This window comes from Syzygium oleosum, unplaced genomic scaffold (assembly GCF_021117445.2).
Source record: "Syzygium oleosum isolate NSW1041296 unplaced genomic scaffold, Sole_v2.1 Sole_v2.03, whole genome shotgun sequence".
Taxonomy (NCBI): Eukaryota; Viridiplantae; Streptophyta; class Magnoliopsida; order Myrtales; family Myrtaceae; genus Syzygium; species Syzygium oleosum.
Genome location: NW_026607487.1, coordinates 4,556,548 through 4,584,063, shown reverse-complemented (window position 1 = coordinate 4,584,063; position 27,516 = coordinate 4,556,548). Strand labels below are relative to the sequence as shown.

Genomic DNA, 27,516 nt, shown 5'->3' with positions numbered 1-27,516 from the left:
AAACCCAGCACGACTTCAACACATTTCTTGGTCAATCCATCATTTTCCCTCTCATTCCCTCGTCTACTTTCCCTCTCCCCTCTCTCCCCAACTTCCCCCAACAAAGGTTTGTATACCCCGTGCTGGTCATGGTCGTCGTAAACGGATATAACAAAAGATGGGAAACGTCCAACGTGAGAATCAACACCTAATCACGCGTCGGATTGCACCCTCATCTCTATATATGGCAACCAACTTCACCAAGAATCCCAGGACACGCGCAAACCTTCGAGCTTGATTCAGTTTCCGACACGGTTCTCTTACGGCCTTCCAAAAGGAAACAGATTTTACTTCCCTTCGCTGTGCGCGCGATCGTTTCGACGTGGGTTCGTTTCGTGGGTTCGGATAAGGCCCGTCGTAGTAGTCTCGATCGAGACGTCACAACGGACCCCACGCGCTTTCGCGTTTCTGTCAAACTATATACAGGCAGAGAAGGAGTGGGTGCCACAAATTTCACCAGGAGCGGTTTCTGTGAGGGAAAAAAACAGGGCTTTTCAGAGAGAGACGGGAAGAGACAGAGAGAGGGATCGTGGGTGTGAATCGAATCTGCGAAGGAGGTGAAATTGGAGCTGATCGACAGAGAGAGAGAAATAAAGAGAGAGAGAGAGAGAGAGAGAGAGAGAGAGGATGGGGAGTTGCTTTTCGGATGTGAGAGGTGGTCAACAAGCGGTCGGGGGGACCCGACAGGGGCCCATAGGAGGAGTAGGAGTTGGAGGAGGAGTCGGAGGAGGCAACAATGGCGGCCGCAACGACGCGGTTGACCACTTCTTCCGCGCTCGCGGTCAACCCGCTCTCTTCTCCCAAATTGAGGTTTGTGTCTCTCCTCTGCTCGTGTGATCATGCGCGCTTTCCTTTCACTCTGAAATCTTCTTCTTTTTTTTGGGCATGCATTCACGGTCACTGTCGGAATATGCCGTGGTGATTCTGGCTTCGTGTTCTTCGGACATGAGTCAATGTTGTCGCTTGTCGGTGTTTTGTTCTTCTTGTTTCGGGCGAAAGCGAGGATTCAGCCAGAAAAACCTCTCTGTCTACTTGAGAATCATTCTTCACAATGTGGATTCTGCTCAAACCTCGCTATTTGAACGAATTGATGTCAAATTTTGCGCATGATCTAAAGAACTCCTGATTATGTGGTCCCAACACGGTCCTTTACTTGGAGTTTCCTTCTTGTTTTCCTCGTTAGACTTGACTTTCAGTAAATTCCTCTTCTTTTCTTCGAACCACAATCATAGCCTGCCTCTTGAGCTGTGGCCTTTTGGAACTCATGCAAGTGACGAGAATTACATGCCGCAAGAAATTTAGTCGGAATTTCTCATCTTTTATTCAAAAAGGGTTGCTAAATTAAGACAAAAGTCTAATTAAGCCTTGCACTTATACAAAATCACATCATTCGTTCTGCAGAAACAGTTTTTAACTATCTGAATTGCGTGTGGCCTTATGAAACTTAAATTTGGTGTCGCTGATTAAGCGTAGATACAAAGAGGATATCAAGGAGTAAGCTAGTACAAATTAAGCATATGGACTTTCCAACCAAAAACTTCTTGCATTGCATATGGTGTTCTACATGAGTTTCAATCTTGAAATATAGTGCCCACAGTTTGTATGATGTGCTTTATTGTCTTTGCTGCAGTTATCCTTATCTGCTTCAAAATTACGTGATCGAGACGTCATGTCAAAGGTGAGAAACATTTTCTTGCACTGCATGTGGTGTTCTCAACTTGCTACTATTTTTCGTCTGCATCTTGCTTTCACGTTCACCTGGGATCTTCTTGGTTCTTTTTGATTTGGTTGTCGCAGAAGGGAATGACTTCTTCTTCTTAGGACATCACAGCATATGATGTATGAATTAATGGTTGATCTCTGTTATTTGTGTCTTCAGTACTGGTGTGTTGCTAAATTACCTTATGACTGGAAGACTAATCAGTGATGCAGAAAACACTTCTAGGACAGTCTTTCCTTGCGTATATTATGTTATTTTCTTTGTCACTTGTGTGCTTCATATATGGGAAATGTCATCTGCCAGTCTTTCTGTCATATCACTTCAGCTCATGTCAAAACTTGCATATATACTCTTGATGAAGTTTCAGGCTATGTGAGAAACTGAACTAATATTGTTAAGTAGCTCATAATTACAATAAATGACTGATGCTAGGAGATTTCTTCATGTTTGTGTTTCCTCCTCTCTTTGTTTTCTTTTTTTTCCCAAATTCGAGCTTGCTTAATGGTTTCTGAACTTTGATTAATTGATTCTTGCAGAGTGATCCAATGGCAGTTGTGTACTTGAGGAAAAGAGATGGGATGCTTGAGGAACTTGGGAGGACAGAAGTTATATTAAATAGCTTGGATCCCGCATGGATTGTAAAGATTTCTATAGCTTATCACTTTGAGACTGTTCAGCATTTGGTGTGAGTTTTGCACGTATAGCAAAGTATGATTTATCAGTCTGTGTTTTGCCTTGACTACATTATGTAAACCCATTTGTTTGTTTGTTTTCATCTCTTTTCAGCTTTCAAATATATGATGTCGACACAAAATATCACAACGTACCTGTAAAGGTGTGTTAGTCATTTTAATCATTCCATATCGTTTTCTATTTTTGGTTCTTTCTCCCCTCTAAATCTTATCTTTGAAGCCACGTGCTATGCATGGCTTTTTCTGGTTATGCATTAACAACTGTAAAGGTGTGTCGGTCATTTTGGTCATTTCATATCTTTTGATATTCCTTTTCGGATTTTCACTAGCATTGTTTCTTTTTTCTATCTTTGGTTCTTTTTCCCCTCTAAATCTTATGTGTGAAGCGATGTGCTATGCATGGCCTAGAGGTCTTAACTTAAAATTATATGAAAATGCAGAGACAGTTTGCAGTAATATAGGGAGTGCTCTCAGATCGAGTGCCAAGTTTCTCCGACTTATATAAGTCGACTGAATTTTTGGTTTTGTCAGGAAGTAGGAATATGTAAGGATAAATGCTCATCTTTTCTTACCTTTGATGTTCAAATGTGGTTGGACGACACTTTTCCCGGGGTGAACTGGCTTTAGCTGGCTTGTAGTCTACAGATTGTTACGTCCATGGAATTCTGGAAAAACAAAACAAATGCATTGGAAGATCTTATGTTTGCGTAGGAATTCAAATTTTAAATGGCAATTAAGCAATCATGACTTGCAATTATTCTTGCAATCATACTTATTTGGGAAGTATTTAATAGTCCATTCAGACTACTTGGGTTTCTATTTGCCTTTTGTCCTTCCATGAAGAATTCTTAAATTGGGAGATTCCATTGCAGACATTAAAGCTGACGGACCAAGATTTTCTAGGAGAAGCTAGCTGTGTGCTGTCAGAGGTACTTACTCCCAGATCACATTATGAACGTGTCATTTTCCATGCACTTTCAGTGAAGTACAAATTTAATCCATCTAGAGCTTGTCCAATGAATCTTCTCCTTTCTATGTCCTGCAGATAGTCACAAAGCAAAGTCGGAGTTTGACCCTGTCGCTTCATAATAAAAATTTACAAGTAGGCGTGAGAAACCTGGGTACTCTGACTATCCATGCCGAGGAATCTGTTGCTGCCAGGACTGCTGTTGAAATAACATTTCGCTGTTCCCAGTTGGAAAACAAAGATATGTTCTCTAAAAGTGTAAGCTCTCCAAAATCTCTATTCAAAGGTCCTGTTTGATACTGTTCCTTGCCACAGTTTTTCATCGCTTTATATCTTGTTCTCCGGTGTTACCTTTTCTTAGGATCCTTTCCTGAGAATATCCAGAGTAGTTGAGTCTGGGGGTCCTCTTCCTATTTGCAAAACCGAAGTTATCAACAACAATTTGAACCCTACTTGGAGGCCCTTATGTCTAAGCATGCAGCAATTCGGGAGCAAGGCGAGTTTTACACAGAGCTTGTCATCATAATGTCTAATATGTTACTGGAGGCGCTAGTGATTTGACATACTGTAAGGCTTGTTGCAGGAGAATCCATTGGTCATTGAGTGCTTTGACTTCAATGCTAGTGGGAACCATGCACTTATAGGGTAAATGCCTATTCTCACGCAATTTGTAGTACTTAGGCTTTTTGTATGTTAATTTGCTTCTCGTTTATCACAGTCAACTTCAGAAGTCCATGGCAGACTTGGAGAAACTTCACAAAGAAAGAAATGGTGCAAATTTTACTTTCCCAGCTTCTCATCACGGCCATGAAAAGGTGTCTGTCATTCCTAAATAGTTTTATACTCTTCTTTCTGATGAGCCCTCTGATCAGGTTAGGACTTGTCTGTTTAGGTTCTGAAGAGTCAGCTTTTTGTGGATCAATTCTGTGAGAAGGAACAATACAGCTTTCTTGATTACATATCAAGTGGTTTTGAGCTTAATTTTATGGTTGCTGTTGACTTTACAGGTACTTACTTAGTCCTTTGAATATTTGTTTATCCTAAAGAACTCTTATCTCTTTGATGCTCGATCTCATTTGGTTCCGATGCTTCGGGACTTTTCAGCTTCAAATGGTAATCCCAGAAATCCAGATTCCTTGCATTACATTGATCCTTCGGGAAGATATAATTCCTACCAGCAGGTATGTTTAATTTGCCTCCTAAACATGGTTGGTTGTCGGTTGACATTCTTTTTCTGTCCTTATAATCAATTGATGTCATAAGTCTATCCATTGCCTAATTCATGTTGCAAACATTTTAGGCTATAATGGAAGTTGGAGAAGTGATACAATTTTATGATTCGGATAGAAGATTTTCTGCGTGGGGATTTGGTGGAAGGACATATGGTGGTACTGTATCACACTGTTTTAACTTGAATGGAAGTCCAGATGGCTATGAGGTAGGTGAACTGAGACCTTTGCACAATTCCATTGGTATATTCACTTTTGGAGCAGGGAGTGTAATAGAAGAACCTCTGGGACATCATATCCAATTCCATAATTCACAGTTCTCTTTCTTGATAGGTTGAAGGAGTCGAAGGCATCATGGCTGCTTATGCTGGTGCTTTGCACAATGTTGCCCTGGCAGGACCCACTTTATTTGGTCCAGTGATCAATAGGGCTGCTCAAATTGCAGGCCAATCACTTTCTTATAACCAGAGCAAATACTACGTTCTGCTCATAATAACGGTAAAGTGGAAGCAAACATTTAATCTTTCTTAGCTTTTATATGTTTTTCTGTGTAGCTGATAGTAGTTTCCCCTTCTTGTTTAGGATGGAGTTCTCACCGATCAACAAGAAACCATGGATGCATTAGTGAGGGCATCAGATCTTCCACTCTCAGTTCTGATAGTTGGAGTTGGAGGTGCAGATTTCAAACAAATGGAGGTAGGTTTGTTTTCCGTCATTTAAGTTAGACTTCCTATTGCGTGACATCGAAATATTTCTTATAGAGAGGATTTAGAGAACTTAAACGGTCTATTTTATTTACTCCTGACAGACACTTGATGCTGACAATGGAATTAGATTAGAAAGCTCTACAGGTCGTGTAGCCACGAGAGACATTGTACAGTTTGTTCCCATGCGAGAAGTTCATCGTAAGTTGATTTTCTCGTGACTTTTTTTGGTCCAACGAATCCATTTAGCTTCATTAATTGAGATAGATGTTCATGTCAGGCCATACTGTTGGGAATTTAGCCGAGATAGGCTGAAAACCTGACATTCATGGTAATGTCATCATGGTATAGTTGGAGGATGTTAGTGTCGGACTCGATGTTGAATTTGTAGATTCCTTGGTTTCCATAGGCTTGTTCATTTGTTTACTTATTCTGACTTTATTGTATCTTGGCATGTTGTCTTAAAAGCCAATTAATCTGAAAGTTGTATTTGGTTGCTTCTTTCACTTTTCCTTTTTGGTGATAACAGAAAAAGGTTTTGCAAGCAAGTATAAGTTCATTAAAATAGTCTAGGAGTTCCTGATAAATCTTCGTTTGTCTTCCGTCTGACAGTAACTTAAGCGAAATTATAATGTCCTTGGCAGGTGGGAGTATATCAGTCGTTCAAGCTCTTTTGGAGGAGCTTCCTGGACAATTTCTGACCTACATGCGGGCTAGAGAAATAAAACCACGCACCCAAATGCCTCTTTGAGCAGGTCTCAGCAAAGTGCCATTTGTGCCGAAGTTCCTTGAACATCACAAAAGATAATCAAGGGAAGGATTATGTTCAGTCTCGTTTTGTGTACAGCTGCTTCTTTAGAAAAGCTAAAACAAGGAAAGGACAAAGCGGTCTGATATGCCTAAATGTCGTTCCTGTAAATTGCTCATCGTGCTGCAAGATTGTGAATATGGTTGACAATTTCGTGGAATAAAGTATAGTTTAGCTTCGTATTTGCTCCTGACAAAATGACTGACCATACGTACATCTAGTATAATTTCAAGTTTTTTAGAGTAGACAAAGACAAAGTCCTACATTGGACATTACTCTCATCGTGTTATGGTCAATAAGACAAAAGTTGATACATTTTACATGCTCGGCTATTTTTTCAATCATCAAATCATTTAATTTGAGAACGCTTGCTTTGCTTATTATCGCTAAAGTTTTTTCGCGACTCCTCGTTCTTCTTTACGTGCTTCACATAAAATGGGGAGTGTCGAATATATTTCGTACTTACTGCTTATTTTCATGGCACACTTCGTTTAGCCAAGAAAGATGGAAACAGAGATTGGAAAAGATACTTCAAAGACCAAAGTATGAGCTTCCAAACTATAGGATGTAATCAATCACATAGTTAATGGGTTTATTAACTGAGTTTCATTTAGTTTTGTTTTATTATTTAGAAAGGAACTTCACCAATTAGTCTTCTTTCTTAGTTGAATTGATAAGAAGGTGCGCTGAAATTGGAAATTTACTGCAAAACACCTAGCCTATCTAAAGTTTTATACTGCTCTATATGAAACTTGTCATTGATTTGAAAACATGTGATTGTCAATACGAACAAGATTGAATATATCATAAACCACGACATTTTTTAGCGTAAGACACATTGAGTGTATTACGATAATCTGAATAGATTTACGATGGGTTACGACACGGCTAATGAGATGCAATTGATGCGCCACGCAGAAACCATGCAGATCATGCTACTTGTGATTTCATTGAAAAGCTGATTAGTCATCAATTAGCAACTCCACAAAGCACATATGCAACACAGTCATTGTGACAACAAAAAAAAAAGAGAAAATACACTCAAGAAGACCAATGAGGCAAAGAACATCAAGGATTAGTTCGTTTTGTTGATACCTAGAAGTACCGGATAATCAGAATGAAAAGGCTAAACAAAAGAGGACTGATGAGGGATCAAGATGACAGTCGCAACAAAAGGGAAATGCACAAGAAGATAGAAGTGAACTGAATAACGGATGGTGAGATGAGGTCTTTCTTCCAGTTTTGGTTGATGTTGGGTTGTCACTTCTCTTGACATATACAGTAGAGAGTAGATCAAAATGTGAATTAGTCCCTCTCAGGCAGCAAAGGCCCCCAATTCTCAGTACAGGACTGCAATCGCGCCACAAAAAGTAAGGACACAGCTTGCTGGCTAGACAATAACACTATCAAACTCGAGGAACCACAGTGAAGGTTGCCGATTATTCAAGGACGTCTGATATGTAGTCTTGTCGAAATCATGCCAATTCTTACCAGACAACACGTATTAATGTTAAAGATATGGTGCTTTAACTCATTTGTGACGCAATCACACAAGTACATAGAGAAAAAAAACCATTGTACATCAGCAAGTGCACTGGACATCCGAACCGGACGTCCAGATGACATCAATAAAAGGAAAATTATAGGCACTTGCGCTGCAACTAAGTTTACAATACATGGTTTCATGATTGATGCTGGCAACTAGTAATTTCCTTCTTCATTCGATAACTTTCCAATTTGCATGACCATTCTCCTATTTCAATTCTACAGTTCACTGACAAAAAGAAATTACTTCGACAAAAAAATGACAGAATTGCTTTACATATCCGTGAATCCAATGGAAAGGACAATTGGTATCCATGGAACGATTGTCATGGGTAAAAATAAAAGAAAGTAAAACCTGTAATATCTGACACCTCCTCCTAAAAAGCCGATGTTCAGTGCTAAGAAGTGAAGCCCTGTACATCTAACTAAATCTCTTCCGGTGCATTGGATGCAACAAGGTGGTTAACTACACCAAATATTTGAAGTCTTTGATGTATTATCCTCTCTACGCCTAAATACAGCGTCAACCAATTACTTTAAGGGACTTCAGGAAATGTTGGTGAAGAAGAGGAGTGGCAGTAACTATAGTCGTGGTGCCCAACATCATTCTCGACGGACTTTAGATTTCTTCTGTGAAAACAACGATCTTGATGATAAAGGAACAATAATCTCATAGATATTTTTAATGAGTCCTTTATCATACTTGTTCTCCTTAACAACAGGCTCAGCATCTTCCAAGGGTGATCTTCTGAAGAAAGCCCTCCATTTGCTTTCACGAGCCAACACCTCACTGCTCATCCCATTAATACTGGCTCGGAGCGCCGCAGTACTCGCTCTTGCTTCATTCAGCTTCCTCTGCCAACTTAAGTACTCTTGCCACTTGAAAGTCTGCAACCACATGTAGCAATCGGACCATATTCCATTATCACATCACATCTTATGTTTTCGATAGTAAAACTCTGAAGATTAGTATGTTTGTTAACAGGAGATGGAACCAGGCACATCTAAAATCTTAAGCTAGGGATGGATGAGGTACTTAGACTAGCAAGGTCAAGCCTTCATTCTTCAATTAAGTCTTGGTGAGTTTAACATTAATCTCTTCATTTTTTGACTGACAATTTCAATATTTTCCAGTTTCTCTCCCTTTAAATAAAGCAGTTTTCCAAGATCTCCAGGTATAGGCCAAAAAAAAAATCAAATGGAACCTACAAGCAGACCAAAGTACATTGCTTCTCGCTTTTTCACGCTTCTTAGTTCAAGATTCTGAACCAGGAAATTTCATTTAGGTTGAGGACTTAAAGATCAACGAATAAAATACGACTACTTCATGTTCTACTCAGTACAAAACAAGTGAAGTGCATATCGGAAATCTATTAGCAACACCAACCTCATTAGTGGTAGTGTTTGTGAAGCAGAGGCTGGCATGGTAGCCAAAGAAACCTGCCAGTAGCAGTGCAACTATTGCAAGGAACACCATAAGCAGTATTTGAGTATCATAGGATCCAACAAACCACTGTTTCAAACCAAAGATGAAAACATAAAAAACAAAAAAAAAAAATTGACTGAGAAGAACACGGATGAAAATTATGAAGCCGCTAGCACTAAAACATCAAGTACGGATTGAAAGAGATGATAACCACATAACAATTCTCAAAAAGAACACGAAGGTGAAATCAGATACCAGTAGAACATGGTACGACAAGAAAAAGATGCAGATAACGGAAGACAATGCCATCTCAGACCCCAACATCCCCAAAAAAAAATAATTACAAAAAAAACCAGCCCAATCAACTACCTTAATCCAATAGAGTAGCAAAAATTTGCATTGAGCATTGTCTTAGACAATTTCAAGCAATTATAATCAATCCCCACCCAAAACATAATTAAGTACCAAATAATCACTCCATCCATGAAAAAGTATCTTAGAGCCATTTCAACTTCAAGGAAGAATCAAGGATAAATGTCATATTTATCTGAGTTCTTTAAAGTAGCAGGCACCCATTGAAGAGTAAAAGATTTTCTAGATGAAGGCCTATTGACAAGATCGGAAACAATCAAATAAAATACTAACCTGAAGCACATGTGGAGCTAAACTACGGAAAGAATTTTCTACACCATAATACACTGCAAGAAAGAAAAGCAAATAAATCTAAAACCCATGATTGATCAACAAACAAGACATATAGGCTACAGAGCATATGTACCAGTTAGTATATAGATCACTCTCGATTCCTTCAGCTGTCCAGCAAGAACCAATCCAATGGCAACAACCCCATATATGCAAACTAGAAAATGCCTGGAAACAAGTAACCAAATGAATACACACTAAGTTTGTTCATGTAAAGCTGTTAAAGCAGAGGAGCTCTAATCCATTTCTAACACAACAACTTAAGTGGGTAATCAGCATAAACAAATAATCAGCATCTGTATTTTAAGGATTAAAGGATTATCCCTCGTTCTTTGATTGAAACTGTCCATGACCAGTAATTTTATATCAATTGAATGCGATTGTTGTTGCAATACATCAGATAAAGAGAACACGGCATCTTTCACCACAATGACCATTTACTAACTGCACTGTCTCCTAATTTAAGCTAAGTTTTGACCTTTACCCATCCGGAAAAAAAAATGAGCTCAATCTAGAAAGTTATCACAATTTAAGGTTGCTATGCCATTTAATTCAAGATTATCAATGCCATGGCTTCTACAGCAAAAAAATACAATCATGACACATCCCCAGCGCGACCACTCCTGTAGATTTTCTTTGACCAGAACCATGCACAGGCTAAATTATTAAAAGCTTAAGTTCGTAGACATCAAAAGAAGCCTGCATCAGTCCTTTTCTTTTCATAGATAAGACCTCTTTGTTTAGTAATCATGCTCGGAAAAGGACTCAAGCTGAGAACCATATGTTAAGTCTATTTGCTTCATCTGTTCTAAGTAAAGGAGAAGAGAATATTTGGACCTTCATTAATCAATGCACTAATATTGCCGCCATTTATGTGGAACTCACCATAAAAGAAAAGCCATGAAGTATCGAGTATTTCTCTCCCCTATACAATTATTCTGCATGAAAATACCAGCGCATTGATAGTGATACCATATTAGATCCTTCTCCAGCAATAAATGAAAAAGTAAGGCATACCATCCACCCACAATGATGGTCAAATCTTGCAACACAGCGATCACAAATGCTGCAATGCTTGGATCTGGCAGGTCTGGAGAACCAAAAAATAGTGAATAGCTCACAAAGCAAAAGGTTTATCTTGACAGGAATATAAAAGAAAAAAACTCACTTTGGAATTTTGCAAGTTGGACACTCTTTCTCAGAGTAAATAATATCATCATAGGGATAAGCAGCAAGATATTGAGAGACATTATCATCCTTTACAATCCCTGGATCAGAAAAACTAGTCAATACGAAGAGAAAGAGACCGATGCCAACTGCCAAGAAGCTCGTGTACCTGCATTAACAAGGAACAGCTAATCAACGTCAGGTCACGTCATTAGCCTCCAACTAGAAACTGTAATACTTGAGGAAGAAAAAGAAACGTGAGCCTTTAGATCACCTAGTCCAATACTAGTGAGCTCCACTGAAAATATTACCCACTGATAGAACTAAGGATGAAACTGCAGCAACCTAGTAGACTCATCATCCTAACTAGAGTCAAATCCAATCTAGAGAAACAAGCAGACTGATGGCTGACCTCATGCAAAAAAAGGAAGGAATAAATCCTGATTCTGTGAAAGTCTGAAGCATGATCTAGACAAACTTCAAAGCAAACAAAGAAATCCATCAAATAAGAGATAAGGAATAGCCAAGGTTAATCAAGAAGAAAACCAAAAAAGAGATCCAACACATATCCTAAGGAGCCGAAATCCAGGAATGCGAGAAGCTAAATGCATGATATGAATATAAAGGAAGCAAGAAGACTCGATTGATGATTGACCTCATGCAACAAATGAAAGGAGAAGAATCCTGATTTTGTGAAAGAATGAACAGTAATCCAAGCAAGCAAGCACAATATTTTTCATCAGGGAAGACAACAATCAATCTTCCTGCTTATAAATAAGCGAACCAAAGGACCTCCAAAAGATGTCATGAGGAGCCGAAACCCAGATAAGGCAGGAGGAGCAAATACATGAAAAATGAATGCAAATATGCTTTCATATCCCACAACATTTGTCTTCAACGTAATGAGAGCCAAATTATCGTTTGCTTTACGAAGTGTAGCTTCCTTCTCTCTTCTGAAAGCCTAAATTAGTGAAAAAGACACTTCCCATTTTCTGCTTTTCCAGGGAGTTATTTGCACTCATTCACATCTCTTCCAAAAGCATTTGTTTTTTAAACCATCCACAGGGCACCTGACCTTCAAGAGTTTCCATTCAAAGATGGATTCCGCATAAAATTACTCTACCATTGAGGAACACAGAGACGAAGACACTTGTGCGCATGCATATTCATATAAAGGCAGGCATACAACTGACAGGAAAATTGGTTCTTCATAAGTTCCAGATCATTTTCAATGGCAATTCCCTCAAGCTCCAAATGAAAAAATTTCCGCCTCAAAGACAATCAGAAGAATGCAAGCAAGACAGCCCAAACAAAAATTGCACAGATGACAAATAAAGCCAAACAATAATCCCACCACAAGATGATTGGGCTATCAAACCAAGTGTTTGTTCTTAATTATACCAGCTAATTGACTCATAACATAAATAGTGCAAATCCTCTCGAACAGTACCTGTGAAATCCACTTATATAATATCCAGGAATATAGCCGAAGCACGATTTTGCCACAATGAAATAAGTTCCTCCGACTATTGCCAAGTATATTATCTGCAAACACGCATATCACAACCATGAAGTCTGTTTCTATAAGAGGAACACTCCGGAAAAGCAAAAGGCTGCCAGTCGCAAATTGCCACAGCTAGAGACAAGATTTCCGCAGAAATACAGAAAGCAGAGTGTCGTTGCGATTGAATGGCAAGAACACGCTACAATGAACAGTACATTCAATAGCACATGACTCACGACCCGACAACTAACTACTACAAGAACGCCATCTCAAACAGAAAAGACTGTAACATTCCGCATACAATCTATCCAACTCCACTGACATATACCCAAAATGGTAATCCCAGTTCCTTCGCTTAGACGCAAATCACTATCAGCTAAGACTGTGAACTCGCTATGACAATACAGAATTCATACTTCATTGCGAGTGAAAGTACATAGAAATCGACTTCGCGAGCAGAAGCTGGACTTCAACCGCCAGAAAACATTCGATTCCCCACTTCCTAATTCAAAGACACGCATGACCACGGGGCGATAGAGCTCCCAAAATCAAGCATTTTAAGAACAAGGTGCTCCCCGCTCGCGATTCCAACAAGAATGAAGGATTACATATCAGAGTTCGACACATGGGTGAGCGGGGGGGTGCAAAAAGAGGAGCTTCCGCAGCAAAGAGAACCTGCAAAATAGGGTTGGGGCGATCGCAGCAAAACCGCTCCACCTCCAGAATCGCGTTCGTGCCCCTAATTCCAAACAGCACGCCGACGCACCTCCTTCGCAACGACAAAAAAGGCAAGGAGGAGAAACAGGGGAAACAGTTTGAGAATCCGGATCCGAAACCCACGACGGGACCGGGAAAATTAGACCGATAGAGCGAGAGCGAGCGAGAGCTAGAGGGAGGGGGAGAGAGAGAGTACAGGAGGCAGTCGTAGGCACCGACGGTGAGGAAGCGGTGGATGGAGGCGATGGGGGTGCGGCGGAAGATGGGCCACTGGCCGCACAGGAAGGAGACGACCACCACGAGCGTCGCCAGCCCGTGCATCACCAGGACCCACTGCACGGCCATCTCTCTCTCCCTCTCTTCAGTGAGTGAAACTCAGATCGAACTCATTCGAAGGAGAAGATGATGTTTGGTTTGTCCGATGAAGAAGACGACCGGCTTTCCTGCGGAAATCGAAGTGACCGATGTATTCCGATCGATGATGAATCGGAGGGGAGGGAGGGAGGGAATCGGCAGAAACAAGAAAAAAAGTCGGTGGAAGCCCACCAAGTAAACAGAAACACGACGTCGTTTGACGAAGGATCAACCATTTCCAAAAGGAATAGTCACACAAATGATCTCTCAATTTTGACATAATATGTAACGTGATCTTTAAATTTTTAATTTATTCAATTTGATTCTTAAACTTTTACTATGTGTCCAATGTAGTCCCCTAAACTATATAATAATATTTAATATTATTACTTCATTAATTCAAGATTATAAATAATATTGAACATTTAGATATGATTCAAAAACTAAAATGAATATATACCAAAAGTCCAAAGACCATATTGAATAAATTAAAACTTCAAAAATCACATTTCACATTAAGTTAAAATTTAAACACATTATTTAACAAATTAAAAATTTGAAAACCACACTACACATTAAATCAAAATTCATGAACTAATTATACCATTTTTCCCGTCAGAAAATGTTAAAGAGAATGCTGCAAGCATATATTAAAAAATGTATTTTTATCGGTGCTTATTTTTCTACATGTTTTTTTAAATGTTTGCATAATTTTTACATATGTTTTATTTGGGTTGTCAACTTTTGAGCGTCAAAAATGCCTAAGTTAAACATTTGTCGAATCGGAAATACAAAGTGCAGCCTAAAAAAGTTGGAACGTACCATTTCAATAAAACAAACATATAACAAAATGAATTTAAAAGAAGGTTTGAACAATACACTATTAACGTCTCCAATCATGGATTTTTTATTCAGTGTCGCAGTTTATATGCAATTGCTGGATTAAATCTCAAGATCGCACCTCCTTATTCACCATTTAAAATTTTATAGCGATAAATTAAAGGTTGTGGACTTCCCAAAATAATTCAAATCGAGCGGGTTTTAAATAAACAAAAAAGCGCAGGCTTTACGGAAATCCCCTTTCTCCGTCTCTTCTTCTTTGCTTTCTCCCGCGATGAAGGCAAAACCTACTATTTTTCTAGAACAATTTGTAATATTCATATGATTCTAGAATATAATCAAAAATTAATATCGCCGACAACCCGATATTAGAGAAACGCCAAAGTAAAAGTCAAGGAAAAAAAAAAACGCACCCTTTACTGCTTTTTGATTCAACAGAGCCACCATAAAAACATAAAAAGTAAAAAGTAAAAAAAGCAGACGTATATTGCAAAGATCAAGGTCTAAGTCCTACAGCAAGATCGAAGAAGAACCCACCAAAAGAAAAAAATCAAAAATCAAAAATCAAAAGAGAGAAAAAAATTAGAGAAAGCGCGAAGGGGTGGCGGAGCCCGCCCTAGAATTCCTGGGAAGCGGACCCGATGTCGCCCTTGCCCTTGCCGGTCTTCTTCGGCAGCAGCGTCTGGTGGATGTTGGGCAGGACGCCGCCGTTGGCGATGGTGACCGACCCCAGCAGCTTGCTCAGCTCCTCGTCGTTCCTCACCGCCAGCTGGATGTGCCGCGGCACGATCCTGTTCTTCTTGTTGTCCCTCGCCGCGTTCCCCGCCAGCTCCAGCACCTGGAACACCCCGCGCGCACCACGAAGCCAATCGAGAAGTCAGACGAGCTTTCACAACAAAAAGGAAGAGGGATTCCGAACAAACGCAGGCAAAATTTCCACCGACAAAAGTTCAATTGAGGCTAATCGAAGTATGAATTAAGGATAGATTCAGTCGGAAATCCAAGGGAAAGGCAGGAACCAGACGCATGCGAAGCATTTCGATCAAATCCGCCACCAAAGTAGGCCTAGATAGTCAATAGAGCATCAAAATCAAGTGCGGAAACCGCGACAGATCTAGGCAAGAAGTCGTCAAAAGCACTTCCACCGGCGTAAGAAACAGCAAACCGCATGGTAGTCAGAGGCAATCCCAGGCAATAGATTTGAAGTGCTTTCGGCCAAAAAGAAACGGTTCGTCAGCAAAACCGAAAAGCCGAAGCGCGCGCGCGAGAGAGAGAGAGATCGGGGAGGGGAACCTCGGCGGCGAGGTACTCGAGGACGGCGGAGAGGTAAACCGGGGCGCCGGCGCCGACGCGCTCGGCGTACTTGCCGGCCTTGAGGAACCGGGCGATCCTGCCGACGGGGAACTGGAGTCCCGCCTTCTGGGACCTCGAGACGGACTTGGAGGCCTTGGGCTTGCCCCTCCCCCCCTTCCCTCCTTCCTTCGAACTCATACTCGCCCTCCCGGAAAAGATCCGAAAACCCTACAGCCCCGCCGGAAATCGGAGACTTTCCGTCGACGGCGGGAGCCGGACGGCGGCTAGGTCGAGAGAGAGAGACGAAGAGAATTGCAGATGCGCGCGCTGCTGCTGCTGCTGCGTCGGTGAGGGGAGGAACGGGGAGGGGTCCGGAGTATATATAGGTGGCGGGGGCGCGATCCGATTGGCGGAGCGCGGGGTGCCGCGGATCGCCAGCGTGGCGCGGGGGGGCTCGGCCGTTTCGTATTTTTCCTCGGTTCTCGCGGGAATTCTCGAGCTTCATCTCCTCCTCTGTACGGAAAGCTGATGCTAATGAAGCCCTTTTCGAATTTTTTAAGGATGTACGGGACTTCGAAATAATGGGAAATTATATTATTTTTTTTCTCTCCTCGTACACACGATAACAGATGAAACGTGTACAATTAACTGGAAATGGCACCATTTGAAAAGTGTGTTTTTTTTTTTTGGTATAATTCCCGTATGGAGAAATTACATTTTCCCGAGATTTTTCCACCCCGCGTCTCATTTTCCCTCCCTCGCTTCTCTCTCTCTCTCCGTGATAGATCATAACGTTAACTCTGATTTGTTTTTGACCTTTATTATTTTTGCGACGCCTGTAGTAGTTATATCACGCGTCTTAAATTATTAAAAAGGCAACTCAATTAAAAGAATGATAATGCGAATTATATTTTTACTCATTATCAAAATAACAAGAGTACTTTTGGAAGTATGAATAATTGACCGATTATTCGGATATTTATATTCAAATAAGCATGTCGAATTTGTCCGCAGTGATTTAATATGGAAATGCTACCTCGTTTGCATAGATTGTAGGGTGGCACTCTGTAGTTGAATATCTAGAATTGTCTTTGACAATATGATTGATATGAGTTCACCAGATGCCCATTATTTTCTAGCCATTAGATTTTTATGAATCTTTTCAAAAAAAAAATTGATCTTTAGAGGATTATTCGATCAATTTATCGTATGCTCGATTCTTTCTAGTGTAAAATGATATAAGCGACATAGACGTGTTCGTACAGTCCGAACAATTTCATTCTCGATTGCTTTGTTTTGCTTGATTCTCGAAATCATTTTGGAGTGACGTAATATCGAATGGAATAAATAATGCCGACCTAACAATATAAAATAGAGTTCTATCTTAATTGTTTATCCATTATGTATTTTACGTCCATTTTAGAGACGTTATTAATTTATTATTTGATTCATCATCTCTTGCAAACTCTAGTTTGTCCTAAAGGTCGAATAGTCCGGCACCTATAAACGACGATGAAAACTATATTTGTTCTATTCTTCATATATTTTCGGGAATATATATTCTATAAATACCTCATTTGAAAAAAAAAAAAAAAAGAGCATCATGCCCAATTGATTAAATTACGCAAAAAAAATTGTCATGTAATAATACGGCCCATTCAATACTTTTGGGCCCCAAGCAATGGGCCTGCGACGGCCCAATCAAAAGTAGTTATGAATCAGCCCATTCCATGATTGCACCTGCCTTAATCTTCAATTTCTCACCTTTTGGATCATTATAATTCCAAGGACGCATTGAATCGTATAAGGTTGCGTCGGATCGTCGAGATGAAAATTAGGATTAGGAAATGCATAGGATAGAATGGGATGATAAGACCTTGGACTTTTTTATGTCCCATCATAGTTGGTCCACTATTTGACATAATGTAGGAATAGATAACTAAAACATAGAAAGAAAGTTAAATGATTAGGCTAGGGAAAAAAAAAGATTGTAGGCCATTGGAGGATAGCACCATTGCCTAGGGCTCAATCTCATCTCTACTTTAGAGCTGAAAACGAGAAAGATGAATCTTAGGCAACCACTCAACACTAGTTGCTTGAGAGCGACGATCATAGCGCGATGGCAGCCTGAGAGCTCTGACCAACTTGCGGTGGTCACTAGAGCCGCCATCAGTGGTGGCACGACTAGTACTGATGGTCTGTAGCGAGAAAGGAACCATTCATTGCCTTTCTTTTTTCTTTTTTTTTTCGTTTGGTTCTTTCTTCTTCTTTTTCTCTTTGTTATCCAATCTAGGTTTATCACACTCCCAAGGCAAAGACAATTATTTGACCATGTATATAAACTTCTCCCGGGTTATCCAAACTCAAGGATGTGACCAAATAGGATTATGCTATCCAGCTTTACATATAAACTGCCAAACGCAACCTAAATCTTTTTCTCGTTCCCTTTACTCTGACAAAAGAAATCCTCCAACCCAATACCTATTGGGAAAAAACACATATATACTAAGCTTATTTCTTTGATGGTTTGAAATTTCAAGGAGTATTCATGTTTGTTTCACTTCTTGGGAAAACTTGTAATGATTTGGACATGCTAAATTGTTATGCATTACTTTTCTGATAGATCTCTTCGAGAACATTATGACCTCATTTATCTCATTACCTTTTTTCACGTTTTCAAGGTTGAAAAAAAAATGCAAGAAAGATTCGTTGGCAACTGCTACGACAATTTTGCAAGTAATCGTTATTTCAAAAATACAAATTGAAAATGAGCATATATTCATGAAATTACCGATATATAATTAATATTGATAATTGGGATTCCTATATTTATAGTCACATTTTTTATAGATATCGAACATCTCTTTATTTTCTTTTATTTTTTTCTTCTTCTTTCTATAATATTAAATACTACGGTCATTCGTTTTGGATTTGCTATCATCATCTTGGGGGAGCCATTCCCCAAGGCGGTACACCCATCAAAATTTGTCGCGTGTTCTTTAATGGGGGCAAATCAATTTGAAGTGTGCAAATTTATTTGGATAATAATTACCATATTTTATATTCATTTCCCAATTTAATTTAATCATGTTTAATGCATGTAAATTGTTTATTTGTTTTTACCACTCAACGCTAGTTGCTTGAGAGCGACGATCATAGTGCGATGGCAGCCTGAGAGCTCTGACCACCTTGCGGTGGTCACTAGCGCCGCCATCAGTGGTGGCACGACTAGTACTGATGGTCTGCAGCGAGAAAGGAACCATTCCTCATTCCTTGCCTTTCTTTTTTTTTTTCCTTTGGTTCTTTTTTCTTCTTTTTCTCTTTGTTATCCAATCTAGGTTTATCACACTCCCAAGGCAAGACAATTATTTGACCATGTATATAAACTTACCCGGGTTTATCCAAACTCAAGAATGTGACCGAATAGGATTATGCTATCCAGCTTTACATATAAACTGCCAAACGCAGCCTAAATCTTTTTCTCGTTTCCTTTACTCTGACAAAAGAAATTCTCCAACCCAATACCTATTGGGAAAGAAAACGTATATACTAAGCTTATTTCTTTGATAGTTTGAAATTTCAAGGAGTATTCATGTATGTTTCACTTCTTGGAAAAACTTGTAATGATTTGGACATGCTAAATTGTTATGCATTACTTTTCTGTTAGATCTCTTCGAGAACATTACGACCTCATTTATCTCATTACCTTTTTTCACGTTTTCAAGGTTGAAAAAAAATGCAAGAAAGATCCGTTGGCAACTGCTACGACAACTTTGCAAGTAATCGTTATTTCAAAAATACAAATTGAAAATGAGTATATATTCGTGAAATTACCAATATATAATTAATATTGATAATTGAGATTCCTATATTTATAGTCACATTTTTTTATAGCTATCGAACATCTCTTTATTTTCTTTTATTTTTTTCTTCTTCTTTCTATAATATTAAAAACTACTGTCATTCGTTTTGGATTTGCTATCATCATCTTGGGGCAGGCTGGGCAGCCACTCCCCCAGGCGGCACACCCATCAAAATTTGCCGTGTGTTCTTTAATGGGGGCAAATCAATTTGAAGTGTGCAAATTTATTTGGATAAAATTGCCATATTTTATATTCATTTCCCAATTTAATTTAATCATGTTTAACGCACGTAAATTGTTTTTTTTTAATCTTTCTCCATCAGTACTGCAGTTACCAAATCATTATTGAGGCTCACCATTTTATTTCAATTTTAGTATCAATTATACAAGAATCAAATTTTATCATGGGAAGTTATTCTTTAATTTTTCTTTTCTTTTTATGTTTTGCATTATGGCATTTGGTGCTTGGACAAGTATATCACTTGGCTTCCAATGAGATTGCCAAATGTCATCATACAGTGGAAAATTGTTAAAACTTCGAATAACTACATCTAAGATGATTAGCATATGCATAAATAAGTAAATGTATAATGGGAAGAGATATCCATATTTTATATTGAAAATCATTTGCTAAAAAATATTATCATGTGAATAATTCCACAAACATTATAGAAGTGCTTTATTATTTTATAACCCCAATTCGCCATAGCTGTGTATAGCGTTGATGAATTCCCAGTCCATGAACTAAAGATCACTCGTTCGAATCTCACTAGATGCGTACAAACTACTATGAGTCGGGGACACATGCACGTACTAATCGTTTGGATTTAACCATTTCACGTGGTTCATAGCATGTTCTCCAGGTCTCTAGGTAGCCGGGTTCCCGCACTCGTACTCCTAGATCATTGAAAAAAAATGTCTTATTCCTCTCTTCCAACGAGAGGGTGAGGATGATATTATGTGGACTGATGGAAGAGGCCAATACACAAGAATCCAAGATCTGTTCCCTTGCTGTTGACCCAGTCCCAAATGCATCCAAGCACCTCTTGCAGCTTCAACAATAATGGCGAGTGTCAATCCAAAGCAGAGCTCTCACAGGTGAAAGTGATGTTTATGGAGAGTGACCCAAGAGAGAAAGATGCTCTCCCTTCCTACAGGATGAAAGCTTCCAATTCGTTTATGGCTCAAAACTAGCCAGCCAATGCCATACACAAGCGCGTCTTCCAACCAAATTGTGAAAGATACGACTCTAAATGAAGTGGGCATCAATTTTTTTTTGCCCTTTTACTCGTGGGTTATGTTCGTAATTGAGTAACCGAAGATACCTTAAAAGTTGTTGGTTACATGGCGAGCGTGTGGACTATTCATGAACACCGTACGTGTAGTGGAGAACGTACTCATGAGTATGGAATAGGTGCGCGCATAGATTTGATTTCTCATATCTTCAAGTACAAATAATTTTATATTCGGATCATCTATGTGACTTTTAACTTCCGTCTTAGCAACTCCGATGAGGCTGGTAAGGCATTTCATAGTCTCCGGATTCGCCAATATATAATGCGGGCTCACTGTCGAAGCAATAATTTGTTGATTACCAAGATTTTTAATAATAAGCAATCTGTTCAGTTACAGTAGCAAAAAGAGCTCATTAATTATTTCTTGGATAAAAACACTAAGGATCTATCAACTATTGCAAATTGTTCAATCGGGTCCTTTGTACTTGGGTCCCAAGCTATATATTTTTGGTACGAATTGGTCCATCCGTTAGAAAATGATACAAAAATGCTAGCGAGGAGGTACACGGCAACGCCATGTCAATAGTGAAATGTACTTTTCTTGTGATGATTTAGAAAGTTTTGTCATCGTGGTGGGGGAAGGGGGGCACTGCAACTGGGACACTGCAATCGTTAGGGGGTAGTAGAGGGCGGTAGCAAGGCCACTGAGCCCTTGCCAGCCTTTGATAGTTGCGACGTTGCCGTTGCCAACCCACATACGAGCACATATACATAGAGAGATATACGCACACTTTCTTTCTTTCTCTTAAGATAGAACCCGTCGAGGGTAGTTTGTTCACTTTAACAAATCAATTTTTAACATCTTTGCTTGAACACTTCTCTAGGTAAAAGATAATTTACCCAGTAGTGGTCTTGGCAGTAAATCCCTCCCATCGATAGTGAAACGCTTGGTCAGCTCTGGTTAATAAGCTAGGTGGCGAGCAAACGTATTTGTTAAAACAAATTTATTAAGGTGTTCAATATCTGCTTTTAGTTCGATATCACAAATGTCTTCAGATCAAGTAGCTATCTATAGAGAAGATATAAACGTTGAAGATTTCAACAAATCAATTGAAATTTGAGAAATTTCTAAAGTTCAACTTACTCAGATTTATCATCTGTCTAGTTAAGTATTAAATCACCCATTAAAGAATGACTAGACACTTCAATCCTCTTAGTTTTAAGAGATTCACGCTAATTGAATTATGAAGAATCAATCATTGGAATTGTCGAAACAAGTCTTTGTAATGGACCAATCCATTTTGATGGTTATCCCAATTGTTCAGTTTTTCTTAAAGATAAGAACATTCTTAGGGCATTAACTCTCTATATGCATAATTAAAAAAATAGCTGATGGATCTATTCCTTTAGCGCCTGTTTACAAAATCCATTACGAAGCTATAATATCTGCTTTTGGCAGCAAAGTTTTTAAACATAGTTAAAAGGAGAAACTCTTCTCCTTCAAATAGATATTCTAGAGCCAACACAGTTATTCATAGATCCATCAATTAAAACCAAGTGATTCTCTTAAATCAATGTGAATTATAAATTGTTTTCCCCCGACAAATTGTAGTAGTAGCTCCTCCAATCCGTGAATCACTTCTAATATTCAAACCAATCCTACTAAAACCCCAAAAGTTGTTTCTAGTATTATTGGTCTTGATAATTGATGTCGAATTTCTAAACATGTTTATCCGCAAAAACAAACCGATTAGATTCCAGAAACATTAGATGTTCCAAATTATTCACCCACATATTCATCCATGGTCGAAAATCAGAACACCAATCCTGAGCTTCTTATTCTTGACAAACAATTTGAACCAAATTAAACCAAGAATTCAATTCGGAATAAAATACAGAAATCAGACGGTGGTTTTTCAACACTTTCTCGAATCAAGCCCAAGAAATCAAACAAAAATACTATAGTTACATGCATAAACATGAACAAAGAGAAATCCAGGTCCTAGATGAGCTTGTGCTGAAGTTCTGGTGTTGGCAATACAATCTCAAGGGCCTTTAGTGCAAAGTTAAGTTTCGAATATGCTCAAAACTCATTTGTAACCAGGTTTGGTTTTAGCATTCCAAAGATTATGCTTTAGGGGTTTAATGAATGCATTCTCCCAATCTTGCCCTCAATACTTTAGGCGTTTCTATTTTACCCTTGATGTGGACAGAAACAACGATTGTGGCTGAGAATACGCCGAGGAACTCAAAAGATGTTGGCGTTGCCTCGCTTGGTGTTTGTGTGACCTCGGTTGCCCTCACCTGTGGTTGCACGAGAGTCAAGGGGGCGCGGTGGGTTGAGCGTCGCATGACAAGAGGGTTGAGGGGTGATAGTAGTGGACGAGGTGAGGTTGTGATTAGGGTGAGCAGTGTTTTAGGGTAGAACCTACAACATGAAAATTTGATCGGTAAGAGCCTGTAAGTTCCAGGTCCCATGATATACAAGGTAAGTTCCAGATTCCAAAAATTAGAGAACCTGTTTCGACAGGTAGATTCCAGGTTCTAGTAACCTCGAACTTGGAACTTGAAATCTTAAATAAGTTTTTTTGTGTTTTTTCTTGATCTATGTCTTCGCGTAATCATGCGGTTTTCCATGGCGTTAGATGATGAATATATAATTTGGAACCACCAGTTTGAGCTTTCATTTTATGACTTGTTAATGTTTCGTATTTTCCGCGTGTCTAATATAAGTTGTAGTCAGTGGATCGCAATAGCAAGTGGTAATCATTAAAGGTGATGATTCATTACAATTATTCAATTAATAATACAAGTAAAACCTAACTAGACCCTGGAACCGACCTTGGAACCTGTGATAGGGTAGGTTCCAGGTTTCAAGGTATGTATGGTAGGTTTCAGGTTCCAAAAAATAAAGAACCTCTTCTTATGGATAGGTTCCAGGTAGAACTTGTACGGAACCTGAAACTGCTCATCCCTAATTATGATGGCGGGGCTTATGGAAAGCTGGAAGTTGGAGTTGTCTCGCAGCAGCAAAGTCGGAGGATGAACTTGGTCGCCGGTGACCAATCCTTTGGATACGTCGATGCGGCGGAAGGGAGGTCACAGAATGAGAGGGCATCCTCATCAACGTCTTCAAAGTCATGGGAAATAGCGGGGGTGTCCGACAAGAGGATGGATCGTGAGTTCACCGAGTCAGTGTTACGCAAAAGGAAGTTGAGCTCGAAGTTTAAAGTGCATTACCAAATGATATTTACGTTTTGGGAAAGGTCCTTGAACTCAAAATCTTGCATCTAGATGGCAAAGTTTTTATCCCAGAATTCTCCCAAAAAAAGCTCCTTAAAGACATCGAACACCCTTTCTCCAAAGTCCCCTTTGAATTGAAAAAGTAAGCTCTTTTCTTGTCGTAACGTTCCGAAATATCTCCAGATATTAAAGACAAATTTCAAAAATGTTAAACCAGGAAAAAGCAAAAAAAAAGAAGAAGCAAAAAGCTTAAAAAAAAATTAAAATTAAAATCAAAATCGAGTGACGGGAGAGATTGGCTTTGACGTGTGGACCCCCACGGAACACAGTCCCCACTTTTCAGCCACACTCTCTCTCTCTCTCTCTCCCCTTTCTCTCTCTGTCACCACCAGCTCATCTTAGCATCTGCTCCGCAGAAGGTGCTAAAATGCGCCCACCCCCCCTTATCCTTCACCTCTGCCGCACGCTCACAGTCCACACACCCACCCTCTCTCTCTCTTCTCTCTCTCATTCCTTTCTGTACTCCGCACTCTTTTCATTGCAGCAGCGGCAGAGAGATTTTTTTTTAATCCATTTTTTTAACCTCTTGTCTCTTGTCCCTCCCACTGGATAATATCCCATTTTCACTTTCCCTTTGATCCCCTTCCCCATTCCCTCTGTAGAGACAGGTCCATGATGACGCCGGGTGGCTTTTCCCCACGGGACAAAGGAACAAAAAGGACTGATTTTTTTCCTCACCCTCGAGCACCCATTTGGAGCTAGAGAGAGAGTATAGTAAGCTGAGCGTGTAGGGTGGGGGGAGCGAGTTCGTGGTGTTCGTTTCGTTGGCTTTTTGTTTCTGTTCTGGTTGCGGAGCGTGATGGGTCGTGTGAAGTGGGTCGTGCCTGAAGTCGCGATCTGACGACTTCTGGGGTAGGGGGGTTGTGGTGGGAGGATCTCGGCGTTTGTCATCTGGGTTTTCTTACTTCCATGGCTGGGAGCAGTGGAGTCAGTCTTAGTGAATCCAAGGTAATTTTGCTTTTGGGGTCGTTTCTTTTGTGATGTCTGTTCTTTTCCCCTTTATCTCTTTCCGTATTCTGGTGTGTTTTCTGGGGTGAAAGAGATGGTGAGCATGGGATTTTTTGCTTTGTCGTCCGGTCATCTTGTGTAGTTAGGTGTATTTTGATCCTGGAATTATGTATGATACTTTTTCATGTTCTTTTGCCCTTTTTGTGTGATTTCGGTCGGAGCTTGGATGGTTGTCTTCGGTATCAGCTGAGGGTATCTTTTATGACTCTGAATTTGTCATCTTGCTTGTGAAAAGGTTTGATTTTCTGGTGTTTCGGCTTTGGACAGTTACTATGGTTCTGTTGGGACTGGATGATCATTTAGGGGTATCTTTCTCCTTTTGTTAATCTGCGGTTTCACCAACTTATTCGTGGATGGATGTACCGGTTTGGGTGTTTTGTATCCACTATCTCATGACGATTTGACATCTTTTTCAGCTCACATTTCGGTCACCGCTGTGTGTTGATGAATTCCTACCGTATGATCATATAATGCTTTTACAAGCTCTTTTGAGTAATCGGTACAAGCATGGTCAATGATCTTTAAGTTATTCTAGATGGATTTGCAACTACTGTTTTCCATTCTGTACTTGAACAGTATTTACTTCCATATATGAGGAATCCAACATTGTTTGCCGTTTTCGTCTGCCCAGATGGTTGTCCCTCTGAATATGTGGGTCCTAATTTCCAATTTCAAGTTGAAGTACAATCTTCTCCGTCGCCCTGATGGAACCTTTAACCGCCATCTAGCAGAGTTCCTCGATCGTAAGGTTCTTGCAAATGCGAACCCCGTTGATGGTATCGTCTCCTTTGATGTTATAATTGATCGTGCAACAAACCTCCTTTGCCGGATTTACCGCCCAGCTTTTACTGAGGAACCTCAGCCAAGTTTGATCGATCTCGAGAAGCCTGTGGACCTTGAATTCGTTCCTGTCATTGTTTTTTTCCATGGAGGAAGTTTCGCGCATTCATCTGCTAACAGTGCCATATATGATACTTTATGCAGAAGATTAGTAGGCATTTGCAAGGCCGTTGTAGTTTCCGTGAACTATCGCCGTGCACCCGAGAATCGATATCCTTGTGCCTATGATGATGGGTGGTCGGCTCTTAAATGGGTGAGCTCCAGATCCTGGCTCCAAAGTAAAATTGATTCCAAAGTGCACATATTTTTGGCTGGTGATAGCTCTGGTGGAAATATAGTTCACAGTGTTGCTCTAAGAGCTGCTGAAGCTGAAATAGAAGTATCAGGTAACATACTGCTCAATCCAATGTTTGGTGGAGAGGAGAGAACTGAGTCTGAGGAAAAATTAGATGGGAAATATTTTGTTGGCTTAAGAGAACGGGACTGGTACTGGAGAGCCTTCTTGCCGGAAGGTGAGAATCGTGATCATCCTGCATGCAACCCTTTTGGTCCCCGAGGGAATAGTCTGGAAGGGATTAAGTTCCCCAAGAGTCTTGTTGTTGTGGCGGGTTTGGACTTAATTCAAGATTGGCAGTTAGCTTATGCTAAAGGGCTAGAGAAGGCCGGCCAGAAGGTGAAGCTATTGTTTTTGGAGCAGGCGACAATTGGATTCTACTTGCTGCCGAACAATGACCATTTCTACACAGTGATGGATGAAATTAGTAGCTTTGTGAACACCGATGGCAAATAGTGTCAGTCTTGACTGAGGATTGGCTATGGAGTTTGAAGCTTGAAATTCTGGCTCGGTATGGTGGTGATGCGTAAGTATAATAGAATGTGCAGTGTTTACTACTCGTGGCTCTTATTATCATGTTGCTCTGAAGTTGCTCCAGTTTGGCCTCGTTCTTCTTGGTTAAGATAACTAGGCTGGCTGTTTGGGCACGTGCAAGATTCAGCATCTAGCTGGATCTCTTTTGTTTTGTTCTCGAGACATTCGAGTGATTCGGCAGCTATTTATTTTGGTCCACTATACCCACCAAATTCAAATTGCCACTTCTCTGGTGTAATGGAAAGGAAGGAGTTTGGCAATAGCATTTGGTGGGCTAACCAACCGGGATCGCTGTTCCCGCCTAACATCATATGGCTAATATGAACACATGGATTTGGAATCATCCATGGTGTTTCCCTAGCAAATATAGTTAAGTGTCCCCATATTTGTAAAATTGTTTGGCTTTTTGTGTAGTCATCATGTATCTTTGTAATTTACTCTCCGTGGCAAGTGTAAATAGAATGTTTAATCTATGTTATGAAAGCTCTTGATGCACTGGTCTTAACTATAGTGCTCTTCTGGGTGATGTGCTTTGTTAGTTCAATTTGACTCTCCCTCCCTCGAAATGCTTGCTCATTCATGTTATGAGCTATGGGAGATCTCTGTCCACTAGAAGGAACAGATAAAAATGTACAGATTACTCTAGTATGTTGCTGTTTTCTTAAAAAGGTCCATGCCTTCATTTATTAGTGA

The 27,516-nt window shown here is 39.8% G+C and overlaps 4 protein-coding genes across 7 annotated transcripts; 2 read left to right on the top strand and 2 right to left on the bottom strand.

The window, feature by feature from the left end:
• Nucleotides 1-458: 458 nt before the first annotated feature.
• Nucleotides 459-6,341, top strand: LOC115680956 (protein BONZAI 3-like). Of its 3 annotated transcripts, none has more exons than XM_056310211.1 (16): nucleotides 461-849; nucleotides 1,670-1,717; nucleotides 2,296-2,444; nucleotides 2,546-2,594; nucleotides 3,324-3,380; nucleotides 3,497-3,676; nucleotides 3,780-3,914; nucleotides 4,002-4,063; nucleotides 4,137-4,233; nucleotides 4,311-4,425; nucleotides 4,523-4,599; nucleotides 4,719-4,856; nucleotides 4,981-5,145; nucleotides 5,230-5,343; nucleotides 5,456-5,552; nucleotides 5,996-6,341. In XM_056310211.1, the coding sequence occupies exons 1-16, from the start codon at nucleotides 667-669 to the stop codon at nucleotides 6,100-6,102; spliced, it is 1,773 nt and encodes a 590-aa protein (XP_056166186.1). In that variant the 5' UTR covers nucleotides 461-666; the 3' UTR covers nucleotides 6,103-6,341. The 3 variants fall into 3 exon arrangements, with proteins under 3 accessions (XP_056166187.1, XP_056166186.1, XP_056166188.1); XM_056310213.1 differs by lacking the exon at nucleotides 461-849 and adding an exon at nucleotides 910-957; XM_056310212.1 differs by lacking the exon at nucleotides 5,456-5,552 and having other exon boundaries at nucleotides 459-849.
• Nucleotides 6,342-7,951: 1,610 nt separating this feature from the next.
• Nucleotides 7,952-13,703, bottom strand: LOC115681025 (probable protein S-acyltransferase 17). Of its 2 annotated transcripts, XM_030604881.2 has the most exons (10): nucleotides 13,417-13,700; nucleotides 13,179-13,272; nucleotides 12,450-12,544; nucleotides 11,001-11,168; nucleotides 10,850-10,922; nucleotides 10,718-10,770; nucleotides 9,909-10,000; nucleotides 9,776-9,828; nucleotides 9,092-9,217; nucleotides 7,952-8,592 (listed from the first exon to the last, which is right to left on the bottom strand). In XM_030604881.2, the coding sequence occupies exons 1-10, from the start codon at nucleotides 13,563-13,565 to the stop codon at nucleotides 8,308-8,310; spliced, it is 1,188 nt and encodes a 395-aa protein (XP_030460741.1). In that variant the 5' UTR covers nucleotides 13,566-13,700; the 3' UTR covers nucleotides 7,952-8,307. The 2 variants fall into 2 exon arrangements, with proteins under 2 accessions (XP_030460741.1, XP_056166075.1); XM_056310100.1 differs by lacking the exon at nucleotides 9,092-9,217 and having other exon boundaries at nucleotides 13,417-13,703.
• Nucleotides 13,704-14,811: 1,108 nt separating this feature from the next.
• LOC115681055 (histone H2AX) lies at nucleotides 14,812-15,982 on the bottom strand. Its single transcript, XM_030604916.2, has 2 exons — nucleotides 15,708-15,982; nucleotides 14,812-15,252 (listed from the first exon to the last, which is right to left on the bottom strand). Exons 1-2 carry the CDS (start codon nucleotides 15,903-15,905, stop codon nucleotides 15,031-15,033), a joined length of 420 nt encoding a protein of 139 aa, XP_030460776.1. The 5' UTR covers nucleotides 15,906-15,982; the 3' UTR covers nucleotides 14,812-15,030.
• Nucleotides 15,983-24,908: 8,926 nt separating this feature from the next.
• Nucleotides 24,909-27,328, top strand: LOC115680994 (gibberellin receptor GID1C-like). Its single transcript, XM_030604838.2, has 2 exons — nucleotides 24,909-25,055; nucleotides 25,747-27,328. The coding sequence occupies exons 1-2, from the start codon at nucleotides 25,017-25,019 to the stop codon at nucleotides 26,743-26,745; spliced, it is 1,038 nt and encodes a 345-aa protein (XP_030460698.1). The 5' UTR covers nucleotides 24,909-25,016; the 3' UTR covers nucleotides 26,746-27,328.
• The last annotated feature ends 188 nt before the right edge of the window (nucleotides 27,329-27,516 follow it).